The 13,983-nt window shown below is 36.8% G+C and overlaps 1 protein-coding gene across 7 annotated transcripts in view; it reads left to right on the forward strand.

The window, feature by feature from the left end:
• TANC1 (tetratricopeptide repeat, ankyrin repeat and coiled-coil containing 1) overlaps positions 1 to 13,983 on the forward strand; it is a 95,639-nt gene that overhangs the window by 78,242 nt on the left and 3,414 nt on the right. For all 7 annotated transcript variants that reach the window (XM_066999073.1, XM_066999071.1, XM_066999072.1 and 4 more), the window contains 7 exons: positions 3,537 to 3,670; positions 4,159 to 4,282; positions 4,400 to 4,575; positions 6,986 to 7,118; positions 7,990 to 8,081; positions 11,375 to 11,521; positions 13,475 to 13,575. In XM_066999073.1, coding sequence (XP_066855174.1) covers positions 3,537 to 3,670; positions 4,159 to 4,282; positions 4,400 to 4,575; positions 6,986 to 7,118; positions 7,990 to 8,081; positions 11,375 to 11,521; positions 13,475 to 13,575 — 907 coding nt within the window. The remainder of the gene's footprint in view (positions 1 to 3,536; positions 3,671 to 4,158; positions 4,283 to 4,399; positions 4,576 to 6,985; positions 7,119 to 7,989; positions 8,082 to 11,374; positions 11,522 to 13,474; positions 13,576 to 13,983) is intronic.

Here is a 13,983-nt window from a genome sequence, read left to right on the forward strand (position 1 = left end):
GAGAAGCAAATGTTCTTTGCTTTTGTGCATACACCAAATGCAAATACAGTGAGTTCCAAAAAAAAAAAAAAAAAAGTACAGTTTCTTAAAGACTTTCTAAATTCATCTTCCCTTAATATTTTCTTTTCAAAGTTTTGTATTGAGATTCTTTCTTAATGGACTGGGAATCCTTACTCATTAAGTTAGTGCTTCCTTATGCAGTCCTAACTTTTGATGGAGGTGAAGATCTGAGTCCAAACAGCTATGAGCAATTCCCTGTGGCACTTCTGTGCTGAGATAGAAAATAGTAAGTTTGGGCCAAGCAAAACATGTAGAATCAAAATAGCCACAGGATTAGCTTTACTTGAAATATCACTCTTCACTTATTGAATGTAAGAAATTTATGTGAAAAGGGTGCTAGTTTATATGCTGTTGGAATCATCACATTTTTGCATGTGTGGTCGAGCTTGTGTATGCATTGTAGTGTTTGGTTCTTTAGCTGTTAATTTTAAAAAATGTTATTGTGGTATGGAACTGGATGGGACAAAACTTTGGAAGTACATGGCAGATGGAGTGAAGAGCAGTGTGTTTTGTGAGTGTCTGTATTAAAGGGGGAAAATCTATCACGCCTTGAAAAAGCATTCATGTCGTAACATGTTCAGGAACAGCTTAATCCCTGTTCATGTATTTGTACTGCTGTTATCTATTCAATTGAATCCTGAGTTGTTTCAGCTCATTGTAGAGGCTGTTTCAATAATGTTTTATATTGTGAGTCTTTCTGAGCAGAAAATAGCAAGAGATCATGGTGTCCATTCCCAGTATTTTATCACATTAGTGCAGCTGAAGGGCATGTCTGCGTGGAATAAAGGTTTGAGGCAAGTTCCATAGAAAATTACCAACTACACCAAAAACAAATGACAAAAATACGTCCTGGGAAAAGCTTGTGTCATTAAAAGTATCATGGAAACAAAGCATGAATGAAAATACAATTCAGTAAGTGGATGAATAAGGCTGGCATAATTGGCAAGGTATATAGGGTATGTATATCAACGGAATAATAGGGAAGGTATGAATAAAATGTAACATAATTTGGAAAGAGGTGTAGTACAGCATAAAATTTTCAAGTTAGAATAGAGCCCTTAATTTAAAACAGTGATGGCTTGCAGAGGGGAGTTGTTGCATGCAAGGATACTAAGTCATGCTAAGTCATGATACAAGCTTGACGTTATAAAGGAATTACAAAGGAAATGAAAGAAAGCTTTCTACAAGCATTGCTAATGCAAATGTCATGCTACAGAACATTGAAGGTAGTCAGTTAAACACACAAGTTTTAGTTATAAAGCGTTCTTTTTGTAGACTGTATGAAATTTAATGTGTCAGCTTATTAAAAAAATAATACTTCAGAAACGCACTGATACTCAAAAAAAAAATCCAGGGTTAACCTCTACAAGGTGTTTTTAATGCTCAATTAAGTACAGTTTAATGATTTTTCTATTGCACTTGTTGGATTCTGCAAACTGCTGTCTCTAATTTACAGTCTTGTTTACAAATAGCTTTCCAAATTGTCTTATTTCAGACACAAAAACATCTGTTTTTTTTTTTTTTTTTACTAATTACAGTTTCTCTCCGACGTTGGCTACAGATCAAAAATTCGTCAAAGTTAACTCTTTTTCTTTCAGCTTAATTGGCTGCTCTTACAGCTTCTGTTCTACATGAGCTGCTTGTTTAGCTCTTCATTTAAATTCTTTCCTTCTTTATCAGGGCAGAGTGGGCCGTGCTTTTGTAGAATACCACTTGGCAGATCAGAGGTGATTTCTTCTAGTAGAATAGTCTGAATTCCTGAGCAGGGTTCAATCATGATGTTCTTTAAACTGTCTGTAAGAATTCTTTACTTTTCTTATACCTGAGTAAGGTATAGGGTAGTTATATTGTTGGTCTAATGTTAGTTACGCTGTAAGCTGAAAAGCTGGATTGGTCTCTTCTCCCAAGCATCAAGTGATAAAAGAAGGGGAAATGGCCTTAAGTTGAGACAGGGAAGGTTGGGGTTGGATGTTAGGAAATATTTCTTCACTGAAAAGGTTGTGAAGTATTGGAACAGGCTGCCCAGGGAAGTGGTTGTGTCACCATTCCTGGAGGTCTTCAAAAAACATGTAGATGTAGAACATAGTGACATGGTTTAGTGGTCAACTTGGTAGTGTTAGGTTAAAGTTTGGACTAGATGATCTTAGAGGTCTTTTCCAACCTAAGTGATTCTATGATTAGTGAGCCAAGACTGGATGAGCTAGGTATTCATAGAATCATGTAATGCTTTGGGTTGGAAAGAACCCTAAAGATTCAACCTTCATGCTGTGGGCAATGACACCTTCCAATAGATCAGGTTGCCCAATCTAGACATGTTCTTGAACACTTCCAGGAATCAGCAACTTCTGTGTTTTTTTTGTTTGTTTGTTTTTGTTTTTTTCTTTTCTTTTTTATTGTTGCTTAAAAAAAAAAAAAATTTACTACTTCTTGAAGTGTCGGTAATTTCATTTACTTTCAGTATCCATTGGAATTTTAAAATCTAATTTACCATATTTCTAAATTCTAAAATTGATTTATTCTAAATTCTAAAAATGATTTATTAGAAATTCAGAATTTGACCCACCTTTTATTTAAAAATGCTGTCTTAGGATTTAGAAAATGGAGAGGTGAATCCTTTGCTGATTCTTGCAGAAGCTAGCACATGAACCCATTTTCAAAACAGTGTTAACGTTACTGATGAGGCTGATGGAAAAAATCAAACATCATATGGCTACTACACTTTATATAGAGATCAAGAACAGAGTCACTCTTGTTAACATCCACTGTCCAGCTCAAAAACAGGTCTCAAAGGCAAATGAGAATATTTGTCTTTTGAGTGCTGTAAAATGTGCAGTAATACCTTGAAGGCTAAAACAAGGACTAACGTGTAGGAAGCAGAAGTATTGATTGATTACTTACTGTATTTTTCCTGATGAAAAACAGGGAAAACAATTTTAACTAGTGCAGAATTAAGCTAAATCATCTGAGTAACAGACTTTCTGCATAAATCTAAATATCTGCTGTTTGGTAATACATCACTGCCTGGTATTGAGTAAACAATGCTTTAGTTAGTCCCTTTGCTAAATCCCAGAACTGTTGTCATCTTCACCTTTGGGAAGGGCCTGATGGAAAGAGAAGCAGCTTTCTTCTCATGAAGAAAAAAAATAATGAAAAAGGAACTATAACTGTCTTAAATCTTAAAGACAGACTGGTAGGCTTCTCCTAAATTTTCATAATGAATCTCTTTAACCTACAAGGTATGCACATGTTGTATTCGTTATCTTTGAGAATTACCTTTTTATTTAAGAGAATGTCTTTGGCTTTTTGACTTAACCTGATTGTGACTAACACATCTATAGTCTGAGAGTAGATATGAAATATCTTGTGGAACAGCTGAGTTGAAAAAAATTGGGGATTCCTTAACACTCATATAATGTGCATGTAAAAAAGGAAGTGTTAAAACAGCTAAGAGATGTTGATGAAAATGCTTTCTTTAGCCCTGACAGCTGCTGCAGGAAGAGGAAAACTGGAAGTCTGCGAATTGCTTCTTGAACATGGAGCGGTTGTGACAAGAGCTAATAGGAGGGGCATTCCTCCACTCTTCTGTGCTGTACGGCAGGGTCACTGGCAGGTCTGATGCGTCTTCACAAACTAATGGACTGATATGGGAAACTGTCTTTGATTTCCCCTATCTCTAGTCCTGTAATAAGTCAGTGTAAATTTTGTAATGTGCATTTGCATCAACTTCTAAGGGACATATTCAGAAGTTTATTTTTTAATTTACCAGTTCAAGAGTATATTGGCGGTATGCCAATCTTAATTGTGATATACCTTAAAAATAATATATGGAATTTAAAATACTTTATTTCCTGGGCCAAGAACAGAGACAATTTCAGATCCACTAGACTGCTTCTGTATTTAATGGAGAGAGACCCTTAGAGCCTTCTTCATACTTGCCACTCCCATCAAGAGAAAGTCCTGATTTGCAAACAGTTAAGAGTTGAGTGAGATTTCTAAATTATTGCTATAAATAACACCTTAGTCTTCTCCCGTAGATGTTTATTATGGCAAAAATTTAAATCTACCAATTTATTTTCAATAGTTTTTTTCCTATTTCAGATTGCTAAACTTCTTCTGAAGCACGGGTCTGATGTAAATTTAAGTGACAAACAAGGCAGAACTCCACTTATGGTGGCTTCTTGTGAAGGACATTTGAGCACTGTGGAATTTCTCCTTTCTGAAGGTAGAAAATAACTGTTTCAATGCTGCATGGCTGTACCAGAGACTGCATCCATGTGAGTTGGGTAATTTTGCATATTAAACAGGACATCTTCATTACAAAGTTGATTTTCATTTTTAGGTGCAGCTATTTCATCTCTGGACAAAGAAGGACTGTCAGCTTTGAGCTGGGCATGTCTAAAAGGCCACAGGGAAGTGGTTCAGTATTTAGTTGAGAAAGGCGCAACAACTGATCAGACAGACAAAAATGGACGAACACCTTTAGACCTGGCAGCTTTTTATGGAGATGCTGATATTGTAAGTAGAGCTTAATAGTAGAAAAACTAAGCACGTATTGAATTTTCATAATACGAAACAAAATTAAAAAAAAAAAAATTGCCAACCACAATAGAAAGGAAACCTGTGCGAGTAGTTAAGATGGTGGCACCACTAATGTCCTGACTGTAGTAGGAGTGTTTACTCTGAAGAGCATTTTCTAGATAAGGCTTTAGTACCAAGGTAGTTGTGATGTAAAGTCCAGCATTATGCATGTATAATTGATGTTTTAAATCTTAATAAAAAGTAGCATATATAATTTCTATGTTGGATGAACTGGAATTAAAAAAAAAAAAAAAAAAAGACCGGGGGATGTGATGTGAAAGGAAAATTTTCTTCTGCCTTTGCTAATCAGTCAAGGTAACCAGACAGGGTCCCAGTCAGTTGGTTACCTTAGTGGAACATAGACACCAAGAGAGACACAGAAAGAAGAATAATACTGCCAGAAAGGATTAAAGGTTTTACTTCTCCATTATAATGTAGTATTACTTGTCCATGATAATAATCTTACAAGCTGTTGCGTGACAGTGAGAGAACTGTTAGAAATCCATACAGTTTTCATCTTAGGAATCTCATGGCACTAAACACATTCCAACATTACTATCCAGACTATAAATGTGGAAATACAAGGCCTGAGATGTTGAATCAGTTTTTCTTAGTTTCTTCCGTAGGTCTTTTCAGAAACAGGACAACTGAAGTTCCTTTTTCTGTCTAGTAACTTTCTCACAAACTTCTTTCAAACAAATCTTCTTTCTCTAAATTATACAGTAAGTTAAAAGTCTGTGATTCCTGTAAATCTTTAAAATCACAGACTTGGAAGTTATTGTATATTTTTGTTTTCATGCTTCAAAACTCAGCAGTAGAGCACAGTTCAGAATTCTGTCCAGATAGGATTGTAATTTCAGCATGCTACACGGAAGAACATGTTCAGTCTGCAAGCACTGTAAACAGATCCTACAGTTACCAGGGGAAGAGAAACAATAGCATATGCAGCCTCTCAAACTCACCAGTATCTGTTTTTCTAGAGTTTGCATATACAAAATCCTGTTTCATAACAGCAGTTCTCGAATGAAAATGCTACCATATGGTGTAGTTTGCTTTAAGTTCCATTCTGCCTTTGTTAGAGTTAACTTAAAATTATAAATAAGTCCTTAGATTCTGAACTAGCTTTAACAAATTTTGGAAGTCACATCACAGAACTCTTCCTGCCCCTGCAAGTGTTCTTCAGTAACACAGGTACATGAAGGGGTTTTTTCTTCCTGCTTGGAAATGAGGGGTATCAAGAGCCCTGTACATACCCTACTGTGGTTTATCACACTGGAGTAGAAGCTGTGCCAAGGGTTCATATTGCTGAACAGCCTGATCTTTGTGCTAAGGCAGAGATTACTCACAAGGCCAGCAGGTTATTGGTCTCGGGGGCCTGTCAATGGGAAGGATTGTTAAAATCTCTCTCTGTGCTAGATTACTGCCAATCACATTTAAGTAAGCGGTGGTTCCACAAAAGGACTGTTGTTTACATCAAACCTGTCATTGCTGTAATTTCCTATATATTGCACTTTTAATTGCTGTTACTGATGAACAATTACTAGAATTACCTCATTGCTCTGAATACTTGGAAGCTGATGGTATACGACATTTATATTGGTTTCCTAAACTTTCTTTTTTGTCCATGCTGCATTTTATATTTGTTATGTTTATGTCTGAAACTGCAGTGCTAGATTGTTGGGATAAATGGTTGAGAAATTAACAAAATAACAAATGTTCTGTTTTTTTCTTGGTATAGAACAAGAAGCAGTTCCTCAGCACCATAACTTGTATTTAAAATGTTAACTAGAATGTTTTAAAATATCTCACACAAAAATAGTTTGTGTATTTTCTTTTTATTTTATTTAAACAGCACTTTGTCCTATACTAGGAGCATATGCTGGTACTGCACTTTGTTTGTGACCATAGTCTTACAGAGTGTTTGAAGCCTCTCCTAATTGGCTGAAACCACAGGTCCTACACTGCTACTGTTTTCATTTGAACTTTACTGCCTTTTTGCTTAAGTAGCTCTCTGCATATCAGCATGCAGAACATGAACAAAGCAGCGAACAAGCATAATGTGTTGTTTTTCTGACACAGGTACTTAAGTGTCAGAATTTGGGTGTTTTTTTGTTGTTTTTTTTTAATTCCTTAACTAGGAAAATGCTGCTCTTAGGTATAGTTTGACAGTATAGCCATGCTCTGTTGTCTTCAATGGATTCAGTTCAATGGATTTTAAGTGGCTTTATCATACTCAAGATATATTGAATATACTTCAAGGAAGATTAGGTGGTAGATTAAACATTTCACTGTTCTGTATCTCCTACCAAGAATAATGTTACAAGGCTTGTCTTATTTCTTTTTACAGGTGCAGTATTTGGTAGAGAGAGGAGCGATGATTGAGCACGTTGACCACAGTGGCATGCGGCCACTGGACAGAGCTATTGGATGTCGTAATACATCAGTAGTGGTTATGCTCCTGAGAAAAGGAGCTAAATTAGGTTAGTAAACCTATCCATACTCAAGGGGAAGAACTGATTATCTGCTCTGCTAGAATTGCTGTCACTTCTGTAAAGTAGATTTAATAAATAAATCTTGAAGTACGTGCTAGATTTTTGTGGGTAGTATGGTTTGCAGATGCCCACTCAAGAGAAACGAATCTCTTTCCTTCTTTTAGAGGTAGGCACTCAAGTCCTCAAGTCTCCACTTCAGAAGTGAGGAAATGAAAGTAATCTTATTCTGCTCCTTTCTTTAGCATATGATGATCGAGAGCCTGAGGAGTCTGTCTTTACATGGTTACTCTGTCATGATATACTTAAACAAGAAAAGAATTATTATGCTATTAATGATCCTTAATTCTGCCACTATTAATGATTTAGGTGAAGAAGTTTTACATTTAAATAACGTTCTCTAAATATATTTTAGAATCACATTTTTGCAAGTAGTAGGCAAAAAGTATGTCTGTGTCTTGTATTATAGTGGGCAAGTACATGTGCATCTGTGTACGTAATGACTACTAAATCTGTTATATGTTTAAATCGTTATTTGGTTACTAAATATGATTAAATGCAGATCGTTATCTAGGCCTGTGCTTCACCATGGACTTTCATCCTTTCCTATACTGGCTTTAGAGCAAGGGAAGAATGAATCGGACCCTTTCATGTTTGTCTGCTATCTATGTGGGGTGGTAGGGGACAAGTATGGATATGAATGTATGTTAAATATACATGTGCACACACACTTAAAATATAATAATAGTTGTTTCATGAAGGTGGAATATCCACTAAAGTAGGATTAGGCTTTCCAGTGCAAATAGTTATAAAAAACAATTTTTTTCCCCTTTGTCAGAGATCCTTAAAATTTAATTTTCAGGAAACGCAGCATGGGCAATGGCCACCTCAAAACCCGATATTCTCCTTATTCTGCTGCAGAAACTGATGGAAGAAGGAAATATACTGTACAAAGTAGGTAGACTTTTTCCTCATCGGCTGAGTACTAAAGGTTCACAAACTACTTGATGCTTATTACTATACCCTATATGTACAATTTTATTTGACTAACTGTTAATTTCTCCTTTTCCTTTTCTTTTTCCTTCTTCTCACTTGACTAGAGGGCCTGTGATTTGTTTTTACTGATTTCGCACTGCTCATCCTGTTTTTCTTAGCTATCCTCTTCATTTTGGGACAGCAGGATCCTCCCCTTACCTGCTTAACATACTCCCCGCTGCTATGCTACTGTCATGCCTGCACAATCTCTTTTAAATATGCAAGGTTAGTGGAATTTTCCACTGCAAAAACAAGTTCTACTGCAAAACACAACTTTGTTTCTCACAATATCAAGAAACATTAAGAAAACCTTGAGGAATAATAATTTAAAACTAGTATGTTAATTAAAAGAACAACAACAATGGTTAATGGATAAGTATATTTTCTTTCAGTTGAGCAAGTTGCTCTGTGGACGTGTGTCAGTCGTTTGCTTCTTAGAAGCAACTCAGAATATAAGGTGCTCATTTGAAAGTGGCTTGTTGAATTAAGTAGTGTACAGGCATATCCTTTACTTCAGGGTAATGTTCTTTTGTATGCTATTTAAATATAGAATGAGGAAAGTGACAGCTCTTTTGATACATTCTCTTTACTAGTGGTGATGTCTTGCTCAGAAGAGTGGAATTGTTTTTTGTACACTCTGCAATACACCTCCTTTATTTCACTAGTGCAACACAGCAGAATGACTTATATGCACATCATTCAAAGTGTGTTCTAGCTATAAGATTTGGAATTTGCAGTTGCTTTTTTGTTTTTAATAAGGATCTTCAAATATCTGCCACCTTATCTCTGATTTTTGATCTGAATCTCATGGCCTTGCATAACATAGGAGAGATACCTTTGAGACTTTACTATCGTGAATCAGGGTGGACCTGTTTAGATTCATCCAAATTCTGTCTTAAGAATACATCTGATTAATTTATCAAGTTTATTGGTCCTGAAATGGGGTTAGAGCTTTACATACAAGCATGTACCTTAAAAAAAAAAATAAAAATCACAGCATCATGGAATGGTTTGGGTTGGAAGAGACCTTAAACACCATCTAATTTCAATCCCCTGCCATGGGCAGGGACACCTCCCACTAGACCAGGTTGACCAAAGCTCCATCCAGCCTGGTCTTGAACACTTCCAGGGATGGGGCTGCTTCCACAGCTTCTCTGGGCAGCCTGTCCCAGTGCCTTACCACCCTCAGAGCAAAGAATTTCCTCCTTACGTCTAATCTAAATGTACCCTCTTTTAGTTTAAAGCCATTACTCCTTGTCCTATCACTGCAATCCCCAACAAAGAGTCCCTCCCCAGCTTTTCTGTAGGCCCCTTTTAGGTACTGGAGGGCCACTACAAGGTCTCCCCACAGCTTTCTCTTCTCCAGGCTGAAGAACCCCAACTCTCTCAGCCTTTGTAGGAGAGGTGCTCCAGCCCCTTGATCATCTTTGCGGTCCTCCTCTGGACTCGTTCTAATACTTCCACATCCTTCCTATTACATTGGGGGCCCCAGAGCTGAACACAGCACTCCAACCAGGGTCTTATGAGAAGGTGGGACATCTTTCAACCTAAAGGATAACAGTTAATACAGCAAAGGCAATTCTGTTGTCCCTGGGAGGCCTCTCCTGTGCCACGCTAATCTAGTGGTGTATTAAATATGACTCACGGGTTGTTAAAGGAGAAGGTGTCACCCACAGTGTCACCAGCACCAACTTGTTTTGTTTCAGTTTCTCCTCACATTGCTCTGCAGCTTGGACGCAGCCTGGACTTTGAGACCAGAGATTAACACGGCAGGGCTTGTTACTAATATGTTTTACAATTTCTTACAAGAGGTTGTATCCCCTGCTGATACCTTTTTTTAGACCATTTAGTTTTGAGTAGACTTGCTAGAGCTAATGGTATGTTATTTAGCTTGTTAAACTTTTTCTAATACCCTTTGATATATTTGTTTGCCAAAGTATCTGCAAGATAACTATCCATTAGAGTAGCACGTATTTGAGTGTATTCACAGTACACAGTAACTACTTCTCAGCTTTCTGGTTGAATAACATAAGCAAGACAAATCTTAAATATTTTATATGTCAGTTTCAACAGTAAATTATGACTACTTTGAATGTTTAATTAAATGAAAAGAAACAATGTTTATGAAAATAAACTAACTCCTACAATATCCATTAAGAGAAAAAAAATCTTCTGTCAGCTGAAAGATCTGCTATCTTTTCATAGTAGGAGGATTTCAGTGGTTTTAGCAGAACTGCCTCAAATCTTCAGCTTGTTGTAGAGATATTCTCCAAGCATCTTTTGGAGAGTCTGAACATAATGCAACCATGGATCATCCGAGTAGTCCTGAGGGATGGCTTAGCTTTCTTATTCAACCTTTGTTAAAAAGTAGGAGACTGATCCTTCACTGCTTTAAATTTATACATTCAGCCATCCAATTAACCATGGCTGAGACACCTAAGCGAAGCTGGGAGTAGCTGGACTGCACGTGTGAATGTTGTACCGGCTCTTTCTCCCTCTCCCCATCCTCCTTTCGCCAGAGCTTCTACTGCAGTAGCACCACCTGATTAAAGGGTACACCATTCCTGATTTAAGGACATGATCTATTAGAACCATCTTAGAGCTATAATAAAGGATGGTTGACTGCCCCCTTTAATAAATAAATAAATAAAATTAAGAACTTTATCATACAGTATTATAGATATACCAGAACAATTCTTCAGGTACATGTATTATGTATTAATGCAAGTACTACCTTGGTGAAATACCATTAAAGGCATGACTTTAGAAAGAAAGACAAACTCTAGTTAACTCTCAAGTTCTCTCTTTGTGTGTAAAAGTGTAATAATATATATTTATTATTTTTTTAAATATATGTGTCTGGTTTATATAAGCCAGACACACACATATATAACAATAATATATAAATATTTGTATGTAAAATATGATAATGAATATTATATATTATATATAATATATAGGTAGATATATATATATATATATTAAAAAATGTCTGGCTGTGTTTTCTACTTGAAGCGCACCAATTGGTAGATGTCAAATATAAATGTGGTTACATTGATCTTAAAATGACTTTAGTGATTTATATCCAAGCAGGTACTTCTGAAGGTAAGATATCTTTTAGCCTAAAGGATAATAGAGTTATCTGAATCTGTAATATTCTTTATTGTAATATTGAGAGTTTCTGAAAAGCCTCTTCTTCCCTAAATCTGTAGAAAGGTAAGATGAAGGAAGCAGCACAGCGCTATCAGTATGCTTTGAGGAAGTTTCCGAGGGAAGGCTTTGGAGAAGAAATGAAAGCGTTCAATGAGCTGAGAGTTTCATTGTACTTAAATTTATCACGATGTCGACGAAAAACAAATGTAAGCTCTTGCTTTTAATCTGTTGCTTCTCTAGCACTGGGAATCCTAGACCTCTGTTCTACTCCATTATTGACAGCTTGTGTTGTTACATGTTGATGCGACTGTGCTCCTGTGGTTGGTTTTTGGTTATCCTGATGTGCTGAAAGGGCAGAAACGGGGGAGGGTGTGCAGAATCTTTCAAACCATTATCATCAAGGGAAAGATTTGGACATGGCCAAAATATTAGGATTTCTCTTTTACTAAACATTGGTACGTTGTCCAAGCACTGTGCATGTATTTTTACTATTCTAGAATTCTTTTCACTGTATGCTGATTTGGGGCTTTGTTGTGTCAACAGATGGGGACAGTTCATAAGATGAATGCATGTTGCCATGTGGGAACTATCACAGCTATTCTTATGTAATCAGTTATTTTGGAATAACAAACTGCTGGATGTTTTTAGTACTTTTAAAAGACTAAATGGAAAATGCTGCCACAGCCACCACCCTTTGTTATCAACCAGCATAACCTACCACTACAGCTTTATTCTGTGTGCTGGCTGTTTCTTTTCTACCTTCATCAGTGTATCAGATGGCTGGTAAGAACCTGAATGACCATCAGAGCAAAAACTTGTAATTTGCTAAATACACTTTACACTAGGCCTTCTTTTGAAACATTAACTTATTTCCCATGTCATTTAAGTTGTTCTTTGCATCTGTTTCAATTCAAAGAACGTATAAACATAGGTGTCCAGGAGTTTACATAGGCGGTTCTGCTGCTGCCTTGCACAGCAGCACTATCACTTTGCCTTTTCTGGTACAACTACCATCTTGTGAGGCCCCACCTCTCCTGATGCCTTCCTAGATCAGACTGCACTTCTCAGTTTCATAAAACCAGTACTTGAAAGTGACTCTGTGACCAACGAGAGGGAGGGAGGGAGGGAGGGAGGGAGGGAAGGAGTGAGGTTCTCATTGTATTCAAATGATAAACTCTTATTTACATTTTGCTAATCCTACAGTGCATCACCTTGCATTTACAGCTTAAGTTCATCATGTTACTCTGCTCTTGCATGACACCATCATACCATGGTTAGGGTTGGAAGGGACCTTAAAGATCATCTAACTCCAATTTCCCTGCCATAGGCAGGGACGCCACCCCCTAGATCAGGTTGGCCAAGGCCCCATCCAGCCCGGCCTTGAACCCTCCAGGGATGGGGCATCCACAGCTTCTCTGGGCAACCTGCTCATGGCTATCTCAGGATGTAGGACTTCTATTATTTTTTTTCATGATAATCTTTTCCAGTTTCCTGCACTGTCATGCTCAGTATCATTTGGTATCATGAAGACCGTGTGCTGTGCAGGGGTACTATTAAAATTAGACTGGCTTCTGCTTTCATTTTTTCCATGGCCATCGTTGTCCCAACTTCAATCCTGCTTTGTTAATTCCAGCCTTTGGCTTAACCATGAATTTAGCTGAACTATTATATGTTGTTCTTATTAAATTAAGACCAACTATATTAGATCTACTATAGTTCTTTTCTAAAACTGTCACATACCTTATCAAACAAACCTGGACTAGTACAACATATTTTCCTTTTTTTTTCTATATTCCTAGGTTTTTAACTAGTCATTTTTAAAAAGACATTTTAGAGCCTTTTTATCTGAGGTGCTCACTTATCCCGTTAAACATGCAGTCTCGTCTAGCATTTTAACATCTGTGGGTTGAAAATAACCGTATTTTATCTATATTAACACTGCTTTTTAGCTACCTTGGAGTCAGTTTCACTTGGACATAAGAGGAGAGGTTACCAAGATGAGGTCTGGTTTTGGTCTTTTTGAAAATGTCTGTTCTTCTTAACCGATAAATGTGACTTTCTATACTGGATCTGCACTTTTGAAACAGTACCATGAACGAAGAGCATGCAGCTTTCTTTTATTGCCAATGTGTAAGGAGTACATTTGTTTAAATTCTTAGGACTTTGGTATGGCTGAAGAATTTGCTACCAAAGCATTGGACCTGAAACCCAAGTCTTACGAAGCTTATTATGCTAGAGCAAGAGCCAAGAGGAACAGCCGGTAATGTTTGATTCTGTTCATCTATCCACCCAGATTTTTTTTAACGTTGTAACACTTTCACTAGCTGTTTTTTCCACTAGTTCTGGTTGGAATTTACAAAGAAAAAATTATTTTCTTTGTGCATTTTCCATCTGTATTACGTCTCTGTATCAACTAAAACTGACCAAGCCCAAAAAGCAATATTGAATACTCATTTAGGTAATTATTAGACAGTCCAGGAAGTAGAAAGTAACAAATTGTTAATGATATGAGCTATATTAATTGTAAGGGTTAAAATTGTAAGTCCTAAGTGGTTAGGACTGCTACTCCACCTTACTCAGCAGAATGTTGTCAATAGTCTACCACCAAACTCCAGCACTGCATTATTTATCACCAAGAATAACCAGGTGTTATTATAGGACAGAATAT

The sequence above is a fragment of the Anser cygnoides genome, chromosome 6, assembly GCF_040182565.1.
Source record: "Anser cygnoides isolate HZ-2024a breed goose chromosome 6, Taihu_goose_T2T_genome, whole genome shotgun sequence".
Lineage (NCBI taxonomy): Eukaryota > Metazoa > Chordata > Aves > Anseriformes > Anatidae > Anser > Anser cygnoides.